This window comes from Actinia tenebrosa, unplaced genomic scaffold (genome assembly GCF_029948245.1).
Source record: "Actinia tenebrosa isolate PJP-AT-01 unplaced genomic scaffold, QUT_ActTen_1.0 PGA_scaffold12__29_contigs__length_12842862, whole genome shotgun sequence".
NCBI lineage: Eukaryota > Metazoa > Cnidaria > Anthozoa > Actiniaria > Actiniidae > Actinia > Actinia tenebrosa.
The window spans coordinates 8,073,774-8,096,591 of NW_028292572.1; the positions used below are offsets into that span (position 1 = coordinate 8,073,774).

The 22,818-nt window shown below is 37.0% G+C and overlaps 2 protein-coding genes across 2 annotated transcripts; one reads left to right on the forward strand and one right to left on the reverse strand.

Annotated features, from left to right (window-relative positions):
* Window positions 1-6,874: 6,874 nt before the first annotated feature.
* Window positions 6,875-13,175, reverse strand: LOC116308962 (arylsulfatase B). The gene is made up of 8 exons (XM_031719478.2): window positions 13,035-13,175; window positions 11,960-12,219; window positions 11,121-11,233; window positions 10,473-10,619; window positions 9,725-9,895; window positions 9,254-9,423; window positions 8,164-8,678; window positions 6,875-7,913 (listed from the first exon to the last, which is right to left on the reverse strand). Exons 1-8 carry the CDS (start codon window positions 13,049-13,051, stop codon window positions 7,054-7,056), a joined length of 2,253 nt encoding a protein of 750 aa, XP_031575338.2. The 5' UTR covers window positions 13,052-13,175; the 3' UTR covers window positions 6,875-7,053.
* A 916-nt stretch (window positions 13,176-14,091) lies between these two features.
* On the forward strand, window positions 14,092-22,534 carry LOC116309001 (M-phase inducer phosphatase 1). Its single transcript, XM_089027984.1, has 19 exons — window positions 14,092-14,439; window positions 14,557-14,660; window positions 14,776-14,836; window positions 15,297-15,332; window positions 15,732-15,765; window positions 16,309-16,521; window positions 16,934-17,062; window positions 17,165-17,230; window positions 17,360-17,416; window positions 17,704-17,847; window positions 17,992-18,041; window positions 18,116-18,170; window positions 18,253-18,355; window positions 18,471-18,505; window positions 18,619-18,684; window positions 18,977-19,069; window positions 19,193-19,320; window positions 19,740-19,857; window positions 20,315-22,534. The coding sequence occupies exons 1-19, from the start codon at window positions 14,309-14,311 to the stop codon at window positions 20,453-20,455; spliced, it is 1,764 nt and encodes a 587-aa protein (XP_088884110.1). The 5' UTR covers window positions 14,092-14,308; the 3' UTR covers window positions 20,456-22,534.
* The last annotated feature ends 284 nt before the right edge of the window (window positions 22,535-22,818 follow it).

The window sequence follows — 22,818 nt, forward strand, 5'->3', positions numbered from 1 at the left end:
GTTTATTTGATGAATTCATCTTTCCTTCATGCTTCGGTTTTATTATTATTTATTTAATCGTTTACCTAGACAATGAAAATACTCAAGCCTACTCGAGCATAGCAGTTCGAGCACCGAACTGCTCTTTACATTACTTCTTACCTTCCTTTCCATATCCATTCATTCATTCTATTAGCTATTTGATCAATTGGAAGTTATCATCAATTAAATATGAATAAATTACCGCTTCCTTTTCTGAGATGGTTGAGTTGGTGACGTCATTTCTATTCTGGTTGCTTAGTAACTGTTCTTCGCACTTGACGTCTATTTGTCGATCAGTAGACGAGGAGGAATTTTCACGCGTATCTCCAGATAAACTATTCCCAAAATATCGTCCGTCTGGGTTGCGCAATGGGAAACTGCTCGTGACATTGTAAGAATTACCGCTGACCGAGACATTTAACTGATCGTCCGGGGTCAAAGTCTGCAGGTGATCGGTTTTAAGAATACCACCATTGGGAAGAGGACTTGGCAGGTAGTAACCGTTAGGCAGGTCAGCGAATTGAGGAATGAAACAGTTAAAACCAGTAAAACCGATAGCTGTGGCCACTCTATCTGGACTGTTGACTTGTAGGACATTGTTGAATATACCACCTGTGTAGGACAGGAGGTCGAGAGGAGTCTTATGGCTTTTCTCCGACTGGAATTGATTCAGGGTGTCGGCAAGGTACGGAAATCCCTGAACGTTCCGCATGCATCCCTCTGGAAGCGAATGTGTTGGAAGTGATGAGTGTCTTAAGGAGAGGAGAATTCCTGCTGTTTGGAACCTAGTCTCTGGTGGTTCATGGCTGTGGAAGGAAATAAGGGACATTTATTATTTACCAGAGAAGTGGGGGAGGGGGGGAGGGGGAAGGGGGGAGGGGGGAGGGGGAAGGGGGGAGGGGAAAAGGGATCACTGGGATTATTTAGGGCTGGGAGTGGGTGGGGTTATTATGAAAATTTTCACAAGAATATTTGAGCCGCACAGCACTTTTATACAAAACTTTTTCTTAGAAAAACGACAAAGAGGCGATTATTTTTCTACGCAACAACAGAGAGTGGGGGAATAGATTACTTAAATGGGTTACCAATTGAATCCCAACGTCCCGCCCTCCAATAAAAATGAACGTTTCCTAACACAATGGCAACGTATTCATCACCTCTCTGCCCCTCCCTTTCTTGTCCCGAGTGACGTCTTTGGTCGGTCTCATGGTTATAAGTCTTCATGGTATAGAGGAAAATCAAGACCTCTCACTCTTAAAACTACTCTTTACTCAATCAAGATCACCCATCATTGATATCACCACCATGTACAACCACTAAAAAAATTAATCGACCGAAAAACTAAAATTAAAATTTTTAAAATTTAAAAAAAGGAAAAAAAAAAGAATAACAGCTATATTTTTACAAGAGCAGCATATAACAGTTTACACCGCGCGTGAAAAAGTTGGCAACCATACTGACGTTTCTGGAGTTAGTCCTTCGCAATTTGTCTGAGTTAAAAAAGTGGGTGGGGTGGAGTTAATGTACGGGAATGATAAAAGTGTAAAGTGTAGTTTTTACTGTCCGACCGAAGAAAATGTGCTAGAAAAACTTAGGAAACATAAACCTACATATAATTAAAAAAATATTGACGTGAACCGCTTTTAATGGAAAGCTTTTTGCTGTTCGACGTTTGAATAATTCTTTCGAGATATGTTTGCCGCGCAGAGTTAGACTAAGAAAAACCAATTTATTCGCATTATTTAGTGCGAATGAAGGGAGAGACAAGAAGCTAACCCTATAGAGAATATATCCTAAGATCAAATTGGGATTTAGGAATGTCGATTTTTGCGGAGGGAGGAAAACTGGAAAACCCCGAGAAAAATCATCCTCGAGGCACTAAGGAGAGAACGAATAACATACTCAATTCCAACCGGACACCGAGTGCGGGAATTGAATTCGTGTCGCAGTGTTGAGAAGGGAGCGTTCTCACCGAGCCACTCCTTTTTCCCATCGTTTTTTTTTTTAATATTTTCTTGATCCCACAATTAACAATTTTCGGGAATCTGATTACTTGAATTGAAAAAGCCATAAAGTAAAAGTAATTTGAACTACCCATAACTCAATTGGAACAGCCGGCAACGAATGGAAAATTTACACTAAAGATTAGGTTGTCTTTTGAATAACAAAATAACTGGGAAATTCTCGATCGCTCTTTGAGAAGAGCATGCATGTCGAAGTAACACCTTTTGATATAAAAGGGAATGAAGAAAAACTACAGAATTCAAAAAAACCTCTTACCTTGTCTTGGTTTTTGACTCTTCAAGCCACTGATTTTCCATGCTTATCGTCAGCTCTGCATATAGCCTGACAAATGCATTCCACCCTCGGCTTTTAAAGGTTTGAACACAGTCACATAAGGAGGCAACATCAAAAGGTTACCATTGGTAATCATGACGTCAACACAAAGAATTCCTACGTGCGAATCAACATAGAAACCAGTCAATATTTTGACAATCCGCCTTAGCAACGGATTAATTTCTCAAGCGTAAAATTATTGGAAGCGATTAGTTAGAGACTATAGCAAAGCCTAGAACCTCTCTTAATTTATAATAGAAATGTCGACACGACGACCGGAATAAGTCGAATCGTTACACGTTTAAGGTAAGGCACATGCCTGTACAAGTGAACTAACCTTATTCGTACTGCGCATGCTCGACGAAAGTATGCGCAATAAAAAATAACACACTAGGAACGAGATTGGAGCCATGCTTTCACGCTATCTGATGGCTAAACGAAGTTGGTGACCACCATTTGTTATTTGCTCATTACACTTTAGTATCATGTAATTTGATTATGCAAAAACATTTTAAGAGTCTGACGATGCGATCAGTTTGCCCATCAACCTTCTTAAATGATAATATTTTAGTATTGATTTCTAACACAAGTTTGCCTGTAAATATAATATAATGGCTAGTTTTTCAAAACGCATCCCACATGGAAAGGAGTGGCCACGGAAGTTTTAAATGAAGTTATAATTTTTATATGACACTACTCCTCAGGTAAAGAGTTAAATTTTTCCATAGCCATTACATGAAGTAATCGGCTTTTGCTTTCTCCTCCCTGCACGGCAGCCTCTACGAGTAGGTTTGCATCTCGAAATACCAACTTTTATTTCCCAATACCCAACAAGTAGAAAACTCACCGCCTTTTTCAGATTTGATTTTTTTTATTGTCTGATAGGTTAGTTAAATTAATTGCAATTGCAACTCCGTCTCGAAAACAAATAATAATTTCAATAAAGTTCAATAAATATTCTCGAGAAGTGTTTGTTAATAGTTTTATTTGGGGCTTTTATAGATAGATACTATTCAACTCCTCTTTGTTGTTCTTCCTGCCCTCTTCTTTGCTCTTCTCCTAATATAATCGTCGATCTTCCCATGCCTAATCTAATTTATATTAATTCTATCTGTGTTAAATTACATTTAAGAGAAGGTTTTTAAAAATACAATGTATAAGACAATTTAAAAGTCTAAAACACGTTTCGATGCAATCCATGACATTAGCTTATCGGTAAAATTAATTCATTGTTATAATATGTCGTTTACATTTTTTCACAGTTTCTAATGAATTATTTTTTTCTTCTGTGTACTCGCATATGCCTGCTAAGATTTCCAGATTGCGAGAATCTCATTTGACAGACTTTGCACTGGTACGGTTTTTCCCCGGTATGGATTCGTAGATGTTTAGTCAGCGTGGAGCTGTCGGCGAACCCTCGGGAAACAGACTTTGCATTTGTACGGTCGCTCACCGCTGTGAATGCGCATGTGCGTGGTGACAGAAGACGACTGCGCGAACCTGATAGGAAAATAAAAATAAAAATGAATAAAAGGTAAGAAGGAGGAAGGAAGGAAGGAAGGAAGGAAGGAAGGAAGGAAGGAAGGAAGGAAGGAAGGAAGGAGAGAAATAAGGATTTCGTGTTACTTTCATACTCACCTGCGCTGACATATTTGACATCTAAATGGCTTTTCCTTGGAATGTACGCGCAAGTGAGCCTTCAGGTTGGCATCTTGAGAAAAGGACTTGTCACAAATGGAACATTGAAATGGCTTTTCTCCCGTGTGTATGCGCATGTGCGCTTTAAGTGTCGAGGGTCGAGAGTAGACCTTATGACAAAGAGAGCAAGTGGTGCTCAGATCCTGAGGACAAATAATAACCTCAGCATTGGTTGGAACATTTGTGACAAGTTTCAAAGAAAGTGTAGTTATCACGGCCTTACCTTGTCTATATCGTCATCGTTGTCCTCTTCAAAACTGTCTTCGTTTGATACAAAACCATTATCATTGCTAAGTGTGTGTCCCTTTTCTGCTCATCTCGTCTTGTTCCTCCTGCCAGAAGAGATGTGCGAGACAAACACGTCAAACTGAAATCTATCAAGCTGAGGAAAATCGCTTCGAAGTCTCTCCAAGAAGATAGTTCTCCTTGATTCGATTAGAATTGGTTTTACTTAAGAAATCGACAAAAATTAAGACTTTTACTGAACTACCGGGCTTACTAGGGGGTACTCGATTGCCAGTCATGCATGCTAAAGCTTGGACTGGAATTCGACGGAATTTGAGTCTGGTCTTCAAATTCGGATATTTTCTATGATTTTCATTTTATGACACACTTATACCAGTATACCATGTCCTCATGGTATATCAGTTTCAAGCTATTAATGTGATCAGCTTGGCTAATGCACCTCAATGATATCTAAAACCACTTACGTCACAACCGTTGCCAAGGTGATATCCATTGCTTTGCTTGTCATTTGCTCCATTTCTTACGTGATTGCGAGGCGAGGAACAAGAAGGACTAGAATCAATCGTTCTATTTTGAGACCCTTTTAGCCTCGCCTCAGAGGACGTCTTGAGTGACAGAAGAATGGTTGCAGCTTTGAACCAACTGGGGTCCGGTGCTTCGTCCTCGTAGCTAAGCAGCATAACAGAAAATTTTTAAATTATATTCATTAGTTGTTCAGAACTGTTTTACCATCCGTTTTAAGGGGATTTTTAAAATTAATCTATTTCGGCAAGCAATAGAGGCGTGGGGAAACTTAAAGGATCTTAGAATAAGACTTACTACACGCATGCGCAAAGCTTTCATCTTTAGAAAAAAAGCCGGCTTTTTTTCCCAAAAGATGTTTTCATTAGAAAATTTTCAAATCCAAAATTCATAAACCCATTTTTTAAACTAAGAATTTTAATTGGAAAGCTAGCGTATTGTGAAAATGTAAGAAAATGACGTGACGTTTTTGTCTTGTCCTGCTATAGCGAAAGGCTTCGGGACGAACAAGACGAGTTTGAAACTGAACGCTGATTGGTTGATACCGAATGAAGCTTAACTGTATGCAAATGTACGGGACAGGATTTAAAAAAAATTATTATAAAGATTTTTGCTTTAACTTTCACAGAAATAAATATAAAATATAATGACATTAGATCACCTTACTTGTTTCTAAAATTCCAGAAATTTATTGAAAACGGGGGGAAATGACAAAAATATAGATTCAAAATCGTTTTGAAATGCAATTTATCCTTCATAAATCTTAGCTAAAGGAATCTTCCCGAAGTTTTTTTAACTGAGAACACAGATTTAAACTGAATTCTTTGATTAATTCCCTAAAATGAGAAAGTCGATGTCCAGTAACTAAATAAATAAAATAAAAAACTTTTTGAAAGGGTTTTAGGACTTTATGTTTTAGAATTATATCGAAAAACTATGGGAATCTGGCCATACTTGGATTCTTGTGCATCAAAGCTTTTTATATGAAAAAAAAGTCCTCGTATTTGGAACGCTGTCAAACAGTGCTTTTTTAATCGAAACTACTCAATAAGTAAGCATTTTAGGGATAAAAATTTAAGAACGAACCCACCTTTGGCTGCTTGGTTCAGAAGATGATTCAACATGGCCGATGTTTGAAGAAGCTATGGTAGCAGAAGTGATGTCCAAACACTGATTCAAAATAACTGGAGTCGTTTTGATGATATCTTGTTTAACTTGACCCTCAGAACACCAAGGCCCGTGGCCATTTGCTATGGGCGAGGTCATTAGGATAGTTATAGTTTTTGAAGTTGACTGACCTATTAATGTTGTATGTGGAAAAGTGGAAGGATAATAGACCCGAGTAGAGGAGCATTAACTATATTGTTACGATTGGTAAATACCTCTTGACCTCTTCCCATTCCTTTAAGGCGGTTTCTGTTCTATCCTCCAATACGTCTTTCGCTATATAAGGAAGCGCTGTTATCCTATTGGCTGGTTGGGCAAAGTCTTGATATGAATAATAAACATGGATACGTGCGCATGCGCAGTGAGTAGGACATTTTATTTTTATACCTAACTTATAATAAATTATAATTAACTGTATTGTTGCTCGATCTTTTTGGCCCTGTCCGATGTGTTTTGAGCTTTTGTCCACACTAAAACGATCGAAATTAAGCGCTGAGACTTTTCGATACATAACGGAGGACTAGCGTATTACTTAACAGATGGGAAGTCCTCCCGGCTATATTAACTATTCGAAAACGGATAAGAGTGTGAAGGAGCCCATTCATTTTCAGCTCCTTTCTCTAGAATTCAATCTTAATTTAGTCTAAGCTAACGATAACTATTTTTTTCTAAGCTATTTTTCTTTGAATCGAAGAATATTGCCCGGCTAGAAAAATTTGAACGCAAAAAAAAACTTGATAGGATCCGATCTTCAATTTGGTCACCAAATACTCTCGAGGTTTGAAGGAAAAATATGAAAATAAGCTCAGTAATATTTAGCATATATGTACCAGGATGCTTGTGACTTTAGTATAGTGCAAACGGCTTTTGATTGGTTTAGAAGTTTTTATTGTAAAATATATCTCACGACGTTGATATAACAATTATACTCAGTGTCATTTTAGCTACATGAACTCAAATAGCCTATATTTCCATACAATTCGTTTTAAATTTCTGTCTTAAACTACAATTCTTTTTTCTTTAAAAGCGAAAATTTTGTAGGGAATGTTTTAAAGTACGTATTCATCTCTGGAATATTTTTGACAAAGCCGCCAAGATGGTTTGTTCGCGGCTTTGTTTTGGTCTTGGAATTTCTGAGCGTCTGTAATTACTGAATCTGGCTTTGTTTGTTGCCTTGTAATTGGTAAAAAACTGTTCTGAATTTTCCTCTATATCGTGTATGATGTTATTAAAAGTCGAGTATGGAATATTGTCAGTGTTTTCGAGGGTTTTGACTTGAGCTGGGTTGTGTTTTTCTTGTATGCTTTGTTTTACGATATTTGAAACTGAATCTTGACTATTCGACAGATAGTTTTCCATAGTCTCAGTTTTACTTGAACGCCGTGGTCTTTTGATATCTAGCTTACGAGATTTCGTACTTTGCTTTACTTTGCTTCGTTTTTTACGAGACAAGCGACTCGTTCCTTCTTTGTCGTGGGTTTTTGCTTCCATCTCGTTATACAATGTAATCATCGACTTCTTAATCCTACTTTCTTCATTTCCATAGATTTCTGTCTTTTTTTCTCCCTTTTGATCTTTCCCTTCAATTTTCACTTTTTTCAATATTTTATGCAACATGGTATGGAATTCTGCATCGTTGCGAAAGATGGTGTCAGTGTGATTGACAGTCACTTCGTTACCATGGGAATTCTTTTTAGTCATAAAGGTCGGTATTTTACTCATGGCATCACTAATGATTTTTCCATTGGATGGATTTTTCCGCCATGGGCCCCAAAACCCGTCATAATTGGCTGGGTTAGCAGAAGGATCTCGTTCCGGAAACCAAACCGGTCTGGCCTGTTTTTGGATCTGGATTAGCCGCTCTAAGATTTTGCGCACAATGGGTAAGTTGTCCTTGGCGATAGTGTTACGCTCACAAGGGTCTAAAAGAAGAAAAGAATAAAATGTAATGAAAAGGAATTGAAAAATGGGACAGTCATGAAACTGTTACCGTCTCGGAGCACCCTGCACCCTAAAAAGTATGATAGGGGTTCTTAAATCATAGAAAATTTAGCTAGCCTCCCATAAGCCTCTTTCCCTCCGCGGTCTCCAGCTGTGAAAGCAATTTCTTTAACGCCATTCTGGCTGAGAGCATGAAAGAAAAAGAAGAAAAAATAATATAATCATTCTTACCTTTTGAAATATCAAACAGGCAAGGAAACTTGGATGTGTTGCACTCCATGTCTTTGAGTTTACTCCGAGCTCCGCAGTTCACCACTGCGCCAGGAAGAGTTTTCGGTTTGTACGCATGCGCATCATCCTGCATGGTAACCACTTCTTGGTATCTTGGATGCCAAGTCTGTTTATACACTGCATCTTGGTTAACAATTAACTTGTAGTTATTGACCCGTATAGCAGCGAATTTACGTACTGGGTCAATATTATGAAGTATTTCAGTCCTTGGGGATGTAATATCTTCAGAGATTGTATCCCACACGTTCATTCCATCTATTTTGTGTTTGATTCGACTGACGTCACCACCTCCTAAGTGGTAAAATGTCGGTAGCCAATCAGTGGCGTCGATCAGTTTGGTGCTTACGCGCGCTTTTTTCTTGATGAGGTTGCTGTGGACAAAACCAACCGCTCTCACCCCTCCCTCCCAGAAGGAGTCTTTGCCTCCTTTCAGAGGATAGTTGCATCCTTGGTTCCTATAAGACGATAAGAAAAACGACCCCAGTTTACTAAGTGAAAGTAGAAGGAGAAGCGTAAAGACCGGTTTAGACGGTACGATTTTCGCCTACAACTATATCGTATACAACATGCTCGCGCCATCCTACAACTCGAGTCGTAGCGTGTAAATCAAGCCTACAACTCGACTACGACAGACGCGAGCGTGTTGTATACGATAGTTGTAGGCGAAAATCGTACCGTCTACGTAAACCGGCCTTAAGAGCAAGGAAAAGACGTACAACATCAACTAATGTTAATGGAAACACCAAAAAAGCTGATATAACACTTCATAATTATAATGATATTGATGATATAAGCTGCAAATGAGAAATTTAGAAATAGAAAGAAATTCTGCTGTAATCGTCCGAAATAGAACTTGAATTAGCAAAGAAATACGAAGAACATATTACGAACGAAGTTGACACGAAAAGGACACGAAGAGAAAACGATAAGGACCCGAACTTGCGAAAATAGTCGTGCTTCATAAATAAAGAATAGCAAGACATTAGGAACTGAACAAAAACAAAACGAAAAAATAAAAATAGAAACTTACCAATTAAATCCTCTCGGTGCCCCACCATTGTCTGTGGTAAACACCAACACAGTGTTGTCCAACATTCTTGTTTTCTTCAAGGCTTCGTAGACTTTACCAACAGATTCATCGAGGGCTGTCACCATGCCTGCGTAAATTCTTCGATCATATTCTTCGATTTTGTTGAATCTCTGACGGGGAAATCCAAACAGAAGGAGTATTAGAGAACATCTCTCATAACCAGACGGTGCGCAATCTTAGATCAGGAAAAATCTTGGGGGGGCACTGAAGATTGTTTTTAACGCTATGTGTAGATGGACTCAAACGGTCTCTTGGTGGATTCAAACAGTAATTTTTCCTTTAATTTACAAGAAGAAAAAGACAATACACAAGGGAACAACACGCGCGTTCCAAAATAGGATCATTATCTTCTGTGGCCGAAATAAAATAAGAAGAATTATTTATTAAACTAACACCATGCGGCACTGATACCTTGACCAGTCTGGCCGGTGCTTGTAGCGGTTCTCTCTCGTTAGCAGAATGTACAGCTTGCTGCGCGAGGTACAAGTAGAGAGGCTTGGACTTGTTGTGGGTGTGAATGACTTGTACCGCGCGTTCTGTGAAGAGTTCTGTCCCGTAATGACCCGACTCATTCTTGACAATCTGAAATCGAATATTTATAGAAATTATGAGTGAATATGACTTATAAAGAAATGTGAAAACACAAAAAGATATACAAATGGCAGGTGGCGTATTCACGAAATCCCATGAAGGGGGAATCTTAATAAATCATTCCTCCCTCATCTTCCCCAAAACACATGCACGATGGAGTGGCATATAGGGACGGGGATGGGGATTCACAGCCACCCTACAACCCCCTTGATACATTACAGCAGTACCACTATGCATATCACTGTTTTTGAAAATCACAGACTCATTTGCAGAGATTTAGTCTCGTTTATAAGTCAGCTATTTACAGTTACCATTAAAGGTCCGTGGGATTTCAAAACATTGGTATTGTTCAAGCTGAACATTCTTTACATTAAAGCCGACTTTCGTAAATCGGATTTGCCTTTAAAGGAGGGTAAGCCTGCGCAGATGAGTCTGTAGTCATAAAACACAGCGGTATTTAGCAGTATTGAGTATTGCGATATATACTCGGTGCTTCAGGACAACTTAAAATTTAAAGTGTCGCGCGTTCAATTCAATCTTCATTATATATTTATAAATATTTTTCTACCCTTTCGTTGTCGCGCAGGTCAAATCCCCAAACATCTTCTTGCGATGAATGGTCCCAGTAATCTTCCTTTCCGTTCCAAAATCCATAGTACGAATCAAAACCACGATATGTAGGCGTGTACTCTTTCTCGAAGAAACCCAGATGCCACTGAAACGAGAAAACAAACATCAAGCTCGTGACTTGGCTATTATATGAGTGGGGAACGTACGGCTACTGACATACAGCAAGCGTGGATAAGATACGTCGTATTACGCGCTGCTAATAATGCCTTAATATGCAACCCGTAAAGTCCTCCACTGGTCATCAATGTAAAGCGCATTGAGACGTTGTATAAATGCGCTATACAAGAACCTCCCATCATTATTATTATTGAAATGGCTTCCATTATGAATGGTTTTCGTATGATTGGGTGAGATATAGTACTGATTTACAGCATGTACGCGGTACAGCAAGCCGCATAACATTGAACTGGCTTACCATAGGAATGATTACCCGTGGGACAGATACGGTGCTGACCGGTGATACAGCACGTACACGGTACTGCATGCTGTAAGATTTACTGCCTTACCATAGGAATGGTTATCCTTGGGGAACATAAGGTACTGACCTACAGCACGAGTATTGATCATAGTAATTGACTCATCGTACCTTTCCAATACCATGTGTCTTGTAACCGAGGGACTTCATGTATTGTGGCGTAGTAGTTTCCCTCAGGGGGAGTCCGTACGGCTGCGTCCCGAATATTGTTGCATGCTGGACTCCTGATATCAAATTGTAAATGTCAGCAGCATTCTTAGTAAATCAGACAATCCACAGTTTGCTAAACCCTTCATCTGTCCATGACCAACCCTACTAATTGCATAAAACAGCGACCAGACGATTCAGTCCAGAGTTGTTGTACCCCCTTTTATCGATGCGGGCGGCAAAGAGCTAAGTAGCGGAAAGAGCTAGACTGTTTTCTTTTATTTCTAACAAAAGGTAGCTTTCCATATGTGTCTTGTAACCGAGGGACTTCATGTACCGTGGCAGAGTAGTTTCCCCCGGGGGAGGCCGTACGGCTGCGTATGTTTGATTTCCAAAACAAATTCATGAAATGCCGTACGCCTGTTTAGCATATCATTTGGGTTAGACGAACTTAGCCATGCAGAAGATTTTCGTGCGTGACGTTGTTACCGGCCTACTTAATTAATCAACGCGTACTAAACCAGTTCTACTTTTACCAGCTTTTTCAGACAAAAGCCATTTGAATTTTCTTTTGCATACGTTTCGGTTCTTTTCTTTTTTTCTTCTTCTTCTTTCCTCCTCTTCTTTTCTCTTCTATCTCCATTCCCTTTTCCCAGCTCATATATTAGCTCAACTGCACAGCATCAGCATTATTAATCCTTCCAAACGCGCAAACTACCAAGAGGAACCCCGTACTATGAATAAAACTGAGCATGCCAATTTTTTTGCCTGTAAAACGGAAGAAAGAAGGGTACAAAGCATACCTAAGGTGACTGGATGTTTCCCAGTCATAAAAGATGCCCTGGTTGGTGTACAGATAGGCGACACATAGTAACTGTTGAGAATGACGCCCTCAACGGCCAGTTTATCGATGTGTGGAGTGGGGATCTGAGACGAACCGTGGAAGCTTACGTCATCCCAGCCCAAGTCGTCAGCGACGATCATGACGATATTAGGTTGAACCTTCTGTTTCTTGGCAGCGATCATTGCCATAAGCAGGCTAGCCAAAAGGAAGTAACATAATCTGCGCACAGAAAGAAAAATTTAGATAAAACCTGAATTCAATTATTTTTTTCATCATGTGATTATTTTCTGCGTCGACGAATTGAGTGGAATCGATATCGCGCAACTATCACGCGTCAGTTTGCGCACATTCCCTGTCATTATTTGTCTTTTGACTCACGCTTCAAGTTGACCTAGGACGTGAACTTGCACTGATATATTTAAAAAATACTTCAAATTTTAGATATTTTAATCTTCCTTTAAAAGTTAGCGTAAATATTCACTCAAGACTCGGAACTGAACCAATTCGACCTGTCGCTGACGTGAGTGATTTTCAAGTAACGTTCATTGACATTGCGCGCGGTCAAGAACATATCCGAATTGCAAGACCAGTTAATAATTCGAAAGGTCAGTATTTGTAATCTCTGTCCTTGCTTTTAAGACTTGCACATGAAACAATTATTTCCGGGCCTTTCCGATCCTATATTCTTACAGATTCCTGGACGAATTTCTTAACCTTTCAACCTTATAAAAAGCGAAAATGAAAAGTGATTCTTCAGTGTTTCAAACAAAAACTGGTAACCGTTTGACATTATGTCCGGTTCAGTAATTAACTGAATATCGTCCCATTATCTGCGAAATGACCCGGAGAGGCATGCGCACGAATATGATTTTTTTTTGTCTCAATTTTAGCTCATTTTAAAATCACATCCAAGAAAAATGACAATTCGAAGGCTGCATTTCATCTAGTTGGTCCTTCTTTGTTATTTTTTCTAAACAATAAGTTTTTAAAGTGTAGCCTCAAAATTTCTGAAATCGAGGATAAATACTACGTACCTGACTCTTATGTTCATCTCTTTTTGATCGGTTAAAAAAATATTTCAAGTCCAAACAAGTTAAGCTGTTCCACTGATCAAATATCCCATTAGCAGCGTAGATAAGCGCTTTTGAGGTCTATCTATTAGCAGGATCCTGGCCTTTGATTCACTGGTGAGATTGAAAATCTTCTTTTAAATATTTGATGAACCTCGTGAGAATGCTAGTGAAATGCCAGTGGAACGATGACAGGTTATTTTAAAGGCCAAAAATATATTTTACTTTCCGCTCAAAAAGGTGGGGATTCCATTTCCTTTGAAGTCTAATTAATTTATCATGCTATTGCCTCGTTAGTATTTCACTCAGGGGCCATAAAGAGATAGCTGCCAGTTAGGAAACTCGATCTAAGCGTAGCTTTTGTTTTTGTTGAGCTTTTCATTTGTAAAAGAATATTTTGTTTGGACAACTGCAGTTATAACATCACCACCAGGAATAACCTCAAAACATGAGGCAACGTAACATAAATAAAGCCATTCGCTTACTTTCTTTTATACATAATTCTAAATGCGGTAGCAAAGACAAAAAAAATCATCGCCTTAGAGTAAAATAAATGATTAAAGTCAAATTACCACTGCTTAGAAAAAGTAGGAAAAGTAATATTTAGAACATCTTCTATCCATAAGCATGTATTAATGAACATACAAGAAACGCATGGAATACGAGAATTAGGAAAAGTGGAAAGTCGGGAAAAAATTAAAATAACTTATAAAAATTTGGGTCTCGGTTTTCTCGCGATCCAGCTCGACCAAAGGTAGACCAACAACTATCCCGGCCTCGCACCATAAAAAGAAACATAATGAGAAAGACCAGTTACAATAAATTTATGGGCTGACACTATAATAAGTGTCAAGTCATTTACTTTTTAAGTTATTTTCGATTAGAAATTTCGTTTTCATTTCGTAAAATTCGTAGCAGATGAATCCGGAAGCGGCTGTTCCCGGGATACGAAAGAGTGCGCGCGTCTCGAGCTGTGATTGGCTGTTGACAGGGTAATGTTGTACATAATGCATAAGGCCTTGCAGTTTGAATAGCGGCGGGCTTTCCTTCTTCTACACCATGTTCTGAAAAACCTCCTTTCCTTCACCTTCTCGGGTAGTTTTAGAACTCTTTCTTCTTTCCCTAGCTAGTACGAGACCTCTGAGATCTTCTGTGACCGTATTTGACTCGAATTCTTAGTTTAGTAATAAGTTTTGTTCCCCGTAAAGAAAGCCAAACGAATTTGAACTTCATCTAACATGGCCGCGTTTCGACAAAGAGCAGAGAGTTTCACTCTCGAGTTCCCGAATTCTCCTATGGATGCTGTTCCTAGCGCTGTTCTTTCGCCAATTACAGAGCTCTCCATGAATCTTGAACACAATTCAATCAGGTTTGTTTTGAATTTAACTGAAGACCTTTAGCTCAAAGAGTTTTAAAGCTAACAGTTCCTTATCGTTTGATGAAGTGCTTTATCAGCTTCTTATGTTATTAATTTTTGTTTCCACAGCATGGGTAGAACTCCTAAAAGAAAGCTCTCACTTTGTAACCTTGGAACGCCAAGCACACCGAATCCATCTCCTTGTTTTCTACGAACACTGTCCAACGAATCTGGTATGAAGTCAAGCGTGGTCTTTGAACGTTGTTGTTGTGGAGGGAAAGTCAACTCGAGTTTGGTTACATATTAAAGATAAATCTAACAATTTTTCTTCTTTTACGAATCTTTCAGGTTACTGCCCTTCATCTCCAGGTTGGCCTGGCTGTGAATCACCAACATTAGAAATTTTGAAGTGAGTTAATTTAAAGCAAGTTAGAAAAATTACAGTAAGCTTAATTCTGATGTAAAGCATATTTGGATTTCGTTTTGCCGACCTTTCCGCATTCTCATTGCCTTGACCTTCGTCTTCTTGACTTTCGCTTTCAAAATCCTTTATTCCTACTGAATGCATTCTTAGCAATAATATTATCCTTATGGACCATAGTGAAATCTTTCGCTGAAAATCGGCATATTTTTGAAGAGAGTTTTGAGTTGGGTTGATTTTGTGTAAGAGTAGTTTGTTAAGATTCTTACTAAGGATGTCCTCGACGTTTATACATGTAAAGCTTATTATTTCATCGAGTTCTATGTGAAATACGAATCCCGTCTAGTAAATTAAATGTTGAAAATTCTTTTGTATTTTTTTTATACTTCTAAAATATGCTCTATTGCAGAAATAATAGTTTTGTGATTTTACTTGTTCTTTTTATCAGGACGACGACAGAGCGCAAAAAATCGTTCCATTTGAAGTAAGTCACGAAATCTCTTTATATCTTTTTATCTCCTTTTTTACCGGTAAGGGACATTGTTCCCCCATAGTAACTAAGGAACGGAATACTTTATAATGCATATGTTTGAATTTCGCGCTTGAGAATAAACAATGTGGATAAGACAATACCGATAGGAGCGTGGGAGGTGCTATATTGTTTGTTAGGAAGTGAGCAGGTGTGTACTGCAACTCAAGTGCACACCAAATGTCTGACTTTTATAATGAATTACCATTTTTTTAGCCATGTGTTGAATTAAAAAAAACTCCACATGTTTCTTTGAAATTTAAATTTTAAAGGAATTTCTTTGTTCAAAAGAAGCGCTTCCTTTCCTAAAACAGTCACAGTTCTTAACTTCTTTCTTAATATACTTCTTTTTAGTCGACCATGTTTTCAGAGATGGAACTCCTCTCCCGTAAGTTATTATTCTCTTCTCAATGTCATTAATGCAGAAACTGTGCACTTTTATAATACAGAACTGGATGAAAAAATGAATGTAAAGATGTCCCAGGACTCACTGAGCTCATGTTCAGAAGCAACTCAAAAATTTGCTTTTAAAACTTGGCCAGACATACATGTATTTTGATTATAAACCAAGGCACCTCTAACCATTGGGGTGGAGGGTTTGATCCTTGGGCTCAACATCAATGATAACTCTTAAAACTCCAGTATCTAGTGTATATATGTGGGCTTAGCCTCACTTCTGAAGTCAGCAAACAAAAGCAGAAATTAAAATAACAAAACAAGCAACTCCTGAATTATTGAGGCTAAGCCTGCATACCTTGGAGTTTTGAGTCGTTGGTATATGTGAGCAAAGTTGCCTGTTGATTTTCTTCTGTTCCTTGAAGGGTTGTCTCCAGGGTTTCCAGGTTTAAAGTGCTACCCTCAAAACAAATGATTATGATTTTCAATATTTTCTTAGGCTATTGTCCTGACTTTAACCTCTCAACCATTTCAGGCTGGCACAGAAAATGATCATATCAGCAATAAAGAAAATCTTCCCATCAATACAGACGAGTCATACAATCAAGAGCCTGGCTCCTGTGAAAAGAGCAAAGAGGAATTTGTGTTCACTAGACCAAGGGTACCATCATTTGTTAGAAGGTTTTCTGTGCCTAACAGAAATGGAAGACCCTGTCCTCAGCGCTCCTTTTCAGATCCAACATCAGAGGTATGAAGAAGTCAATTTTCAAAAGATTGTCATTCAAGATGAGACATGTGTCTGTGGTTGATAGGTGTTGGGGCTATTACAGTGCACTTCAGAAACAGTCTTTTTGATTGAAGAACATTCAGGACAATATGGATGTGTTAGGATAGGATCTCTGATGGGTATAGACACACAACAGGCTAGAATAATAATGACGAAGATATTGGACTGCATGAAGCCTGCGTGCAGCCGAACTAACTGTTTAGTCCGTACGAGAGAAAAGTTCGGCTGCACATAGGCTAGGCTGCATTTGACCATGTGATTGCTGGAGACAAGTTGCCCTACCCTATCCAGACATAAGCACCTTAAGGGAGCAAGATGACAATAACACTCAAATTAATCTGTAGTTTGTTTTTTAAAATTTTTTCATCAACAGACAATTGATTTTCCAATGGAACTTCTATCACCTTCCAAGTCTAATGACAGCCAAGATAGTGCCTGTTATGTTGATTATGAGGGAGATGATGGTTTTATCGATGATCTAGTTGACCAAGACGATGGAAAGGTGAGTTCAAACTTATTGGGCTTACTGTGGATTTTATAACACAGGAAGACCATAAATCAAGAGTTTTCCTTTTTATTTACTCTGACTTCACATTGATTATAGGATGACAATGCAAGTATGCCGTCTGGAATGGCAGACCTTTTGAGTGCTCCATTTGTTCCAGAAAAGGTGAGATTACTAGAACTTTATTGACAATCTTGACAATTCATGTTATTTACCTTATTGATCTTCAAATCTTTTTTTTTTTTTTTTCAAATGTAGGACATTTTTCATATCTTATTGATTTTATTCCTCTAGAATTCTCCAGAACTAAGTGATTGTAATAGTATAATAAATAAATTGGACACACCCAAGGTAAGATATCACTTAGTAACCATAGTAACAGGTTTGTTTGTTAGAGTTAATAGCAGTAAAGTGTTAAAGGGGGTTACAATAAATATGGCAACCTTGCAACATTTTCCTAGTCTCATGGCTAAAAATAAATGCCATTGAATTCAGAATTTCTGGCCAAAATCTGGTTCTTTTGACTGGTCACATTGTCTGAGCAGTCTGTTGTGGCCAGTCAGCATGTACAAACATATACCATTGTTTTTAGCTATAATTGTTGCACTTTATTTCAGCTTTTCTATTATTCTTTTCAGCAATTGTCTTTCAACTCAGATGTCCGTCCCAGAGATTTATTCAACATAGCAAAAGATAAGGGCAGGCATTGTTCAAGTACCCTCCTTGGGTCTGACATTGAAAAGGGTGCTTTAAGACCAAGATCAAAGTCATTTGCTCTCAAGGTACAGTCATATTTAGCTTGCATAGTAGCGTAGAGAGCTGTTGGGGTGGACAAGGAAAGGAAAGGGAAGGGCAGGAAAATGTGGAAGGGTTTCCTTCTTGCATATAGTGATAAATTAATGACTGTTTATCTTTTTGTTCTACAGAGACCAAACCCACCTCGAGATGCTAATCCCATGGAAAAGAAAAGATTAAGGTATAATTAAAATTCATTGCACATATATCTTGGATATATCTTAGTTACTGATTGTCTTTTTTGAATTATGGCAGGCAACGTTGTATGTCTTTGGTAGAAAACAATGGAATGTTTCCATCACCTCTACTGGTAATGTATTGCTCATTCTTATAAGCTTTGTTTATTGGATAACGTCTTTTATTTACTTTATGTATATTCTTTACTTTACTAGAATAACCGGCCATCATTTAAGCACAGCCCACTAAAGAGATCAAAGTCAGAAGTATTTGAAAACAGACCGGGACTTGTCATTAGGAAACTTTCTGGGTATGTATGAGTTTATATAAGTGCGATTTTATAAGAAAAAGAATTTTTTCAATATTATTTGAGAATGCGATTTTTCACGATTAATAACCTGTTTCAAAATTCTATTCAATTGTTTTATTTCAGGCACAAACAAAAATATGGTTGGAGATTTCACCAGGGTAAATTATTAAAGTTATTTGTTTATATGTTCTAATAATTCAATTTTTCTTACATTTTATAGTTTTTGACACATTTTATTCTAACAATAAACAAATATATTTGTTATCTGTAGCCATACACCCTACCTACTTTACCAATTGGGCAACATCAAGACTTGAAGAGCATCACTCCAGAGACTGTAAGTACTTTAAGGAGATCAAAGGTATAGGTGGTAGTACATCACACATAGAGTTAGCTGAGCCCTTGATTTGAGGGCTTTCTTTGAAGGTTCTCAAGTTTTCCTTGCTTGATTCAATTGAAGACTTACAGCTGTACCCTGACTTTTATCATTAATATAGGTAAATGTGCCTTTTTATTTGATTTGAAAGAGTGATATGAATTCAAAAGAGCAGTAGGAAGGAAAGAATTGAAACTTTCTCTTTTGTACTAATGAAATCTTAAAAAAAATTTTTTTTTTTTTGCCATTCAAGGTTGCAAGAGTTATAAGTGGAGAATTTGAAGATATAGAAGCTCATATTATTGATTGCCGTTATCCCTTTGAATATAAGGGTGGCCACATTAAGGTTAGTATACTTCAATCCCATAACGAATCATGCATTTGGTGACACTTTTTTCTATCATACCCAGCCATATATGATAGAGTAAGATTAGCTCACAACAAAATGTCCTGGCTTCTTGTTTTGTAGGGTGCTATCAACATTTACAGAAAGGAAGATATGATTGAAGAATTCTTAAAGAAACCTAAGCATTCTGGTAGCAAGAAGGTTATCCTGATCTTTCATTGTGAATTCTCTTCTAAAAGAGGACCAGACATGTAAGTAAGCACAACCGTGACCCTCATATTATAAAGGTTACCATATTTTGCTCTATCTAGGCTATTTGCATAACAGTGTATAGGATGAAAGGGTAACACAGTGTTGGCAACACTCACATTTCAATAGGTTTGATTCCCAAGCTTTAATTTAAATGTTGGTAAAATTGCTTATGGGTTCTCTCCTATGCTTCACTGGTATTTGGTTTCTCCAGTTATCCTTCTACCGTATAAATCAACAACTAAAACTATGCAGTACCTTTTTATCAGTTTATTAGTGACAATGCTTAATACTCTTCCTGTTGAGCAAAAACAAAATAGTGAAATAAAATTTGCAAAGCATTCTTGACTGAGTTATCAACTTTTGATGGTAAGATTCCTAGTTTGAGTAGCATTGACAATGTGACTTTTTCTGTGATTAGGTCAAGATTCTTACGTAACCGTGATAGAGATATTCATGGTAAAGACTACCCAGCACTATATTATCCAGAATTATACCTAATAGAAGGAGGATACAAGGCTTTTTTCAACAATCAAAAGGTAAATCTATCATTTACTGTATTAAATAAGATTAATAGGATTCTAATTCCAATAATTTACTGTGCTAAGTGCTGTACCGTGAAAACTTCGACAAGATTTGACAATTTGAATTGTCTTCATTATTGCTTACGTATTAGGTATCAGCACTTCGCTTTGATGTTTTGATAGGCAGGTTTATACATCAATGTAACAATGCTGTGCATTTTAAATGTTCAAATTTAGCATATCAAAGTGCCGATACCTTAATAGGTTAGCAGTAGAGCTCACAATTCACAGCTATGAAAAAGATTTCAAAAAGGAATTACATGTAAAGAATTTGGAAGTGTTCATGTTATGACACAGCACAGTAACAAACTATTTAGAATGTTCAGAATCAATATCTCCTAAACAAATTATCTCAGCCAATCAGAGGAGAGATATAATAACATTTAATTTTTCTGTCATACCTTTTCAACAGGAATACTGTGATCCACAAGAGTATGTTTTAATGCTTGATGAAAACCACAGTGAGGACCTAAAGTTATTTAGCAAGAGATCTAAATCCTGGTCAGGGGTACATGGAAAGAAAGGCTTTCGTCCTGGCTTGAATTACAGATGAATAAACAGCACTATCCTTCTTTACAGTAATTTACATCATACATGACCAGTAAAATAGACATTTGAGAGACAAATTAATAAAATTCATTAAAAAAAGAAACTTTTAGGGATATTTTGCTTTAATTTTTTGTGACTTTGTTTATTAATGTTTTTTCCTGAATAATAAAGATTGGAATACCTTTTAAAAAATGTCTAATTTACTGGTTATATATGATAGGCTTTATTTCTATCTTTTCTGGGGCTTATCTTCATTCTATGACTCTTAATTTATTTGCATTGCAACATTTTCATATTATACAATCCTTTCTTTTGATTGTTTCCATGACAATGAAACATCAAGAAACTGCACAATGTGGAAAACATTCTCACATTAATATTTGTTAAATCATATCAGGATGTCCACTTGATTCACTGGAAAAATTGGTTCTTCTACTGAGTATTATACTTCTACAACATCTTGTAATATAAATTCAAACTTTACTACAGCAATTATAGCACTTGTTTACATTACACCCATTACAATGATGTAACACAATTTGTGATTTTTAGAATTATTATTAATCAATACTATCATTTAATGTAAAGAAAGCTGTGCTTTTTTCTCCTTTTTTTTGTATTGACCTTTTGTTTGATTGTAACAATTCTTCCCAATTATTTGAAGTACATTTCTTATAATTGAAGAGGCTGGCTTCTCTTCTCATATGTATTAACAACTTAACAAAGAAATAATTTTTTTAAAGAGAGGCTAGTGGCTTCTAATATGTGCTTGGGGAGATGTTTATGAAGAAAGAAAGAGTTTTCTTTATTTTTCATTAATTATATACAAATAAAATCAATGCTATTTCCAACAGAATTTATCAAATTATATTATGATTAAAATATTGAAACAAAAGGTCCATACACTTATATAAATGCACCAACAAATAACTCCAATCATAATGCTTAGTACATAAAGAAGTAGTTGCATTAGAGTGGTTTTCATAAACCTGTGAAATACACTTTAGCTTATTTAATACTGTTACACTCTAATTCTTTTGTTCTCTAATGTGTTTATCTATTACACTCTAATTAGTACAGTAATGATGAAAAGATAAATTATACACCGTGAAAAGATGAAAAAACTACTGATGTTTCAGACGCTAGTCCTTCGTTGGAGTACCACCTCTTTCTCTTTTACTCCGATGAAGGACTAGCGTCCGAAACGTCAGTAAGTTTTTTCATCTTTTCACGGTGTATAATTTACCTTTTCATCATTACTGTTTCATTAGAAACACCGACGCAGCTCACACTAGTTTTTAGCTACAGTTATATCTTCTAATTTGTTTCATGGGTCAATGAAAACCACTCTATTTAACTACATTACCAAGGCCACCCAAACAAATTTTAAATTAAATTTATGAATTGCTTTTGATGCTGAATAATGATGGTGACAAATTCTGGAGATTAAGTCTGTTTCTTGTTTACTCCTAATTACACACACACTTATAAAAACAATGATAATATGCTTTTAAAAGGAAAAATTGTTCAAATACTCGATAGGTCATGATTGGCTAATTTGTATGCAAATATGTCTGGGTGGCCTTGGCTGGTTTAGGCACACTGTAAGTATGTGTAAGATAAGTAATGTTTAATAAACGAGCAGGAGTGTTTTATCGGGTATAAAACACGAGGCGCAGCCGAGTGGTTTTAGACCCGATAAAACACGATCTGCAAGATTATTGAACGGCTTAGAAAACTTATGATGTTTGTTCTCATTGTGTACCGATTTTTTTACAAAATGAACCAAGTTTGATAGAGAAAATCCAAGTTAAAGTTTATGCAAATGAAGACGAATCTTTATCAGATATAAAATCACCTTCATGGTCATGATTTCTATTGTGTTTTCTTCATGAATTATTAATGAGTTTTCTAAGCATTGGTAGAAATTTAATCTTTATGTAAATAGCTGAATATAGCTTGTTAACTTATACCTTTACTTTGATGCTAAGTGAAAGTAAGGTCTTTTTCACCAAATCTGTCAAATTAATGTGTGAATATGTTTTGATAACATTAAATATGAATAAACTTTTTGTCATTAGCTTGCTTCAGATGTATTAATTGTTTTTCTGCAGGTTCTCCTATTTGACTTTGCACAAAACTTAACAAGCTAAATAATTGTAGTTTGTAATTCTTCGAGTTATCAGTGGCCTGACTATAAAGGGGGATACTTTTTTTTTTTGCAATTCCAAAATAGTGATTGAAGGAGATTTCTAAATAAAAAGAAGAGGGGTGAACATTTTTAATTGACTTATATTTATGGGGTACAGATCGTACATTAATGTTTTTCTCCAGAAAAACACTGCCCCCTCTGAGCCCCTCTGCGAC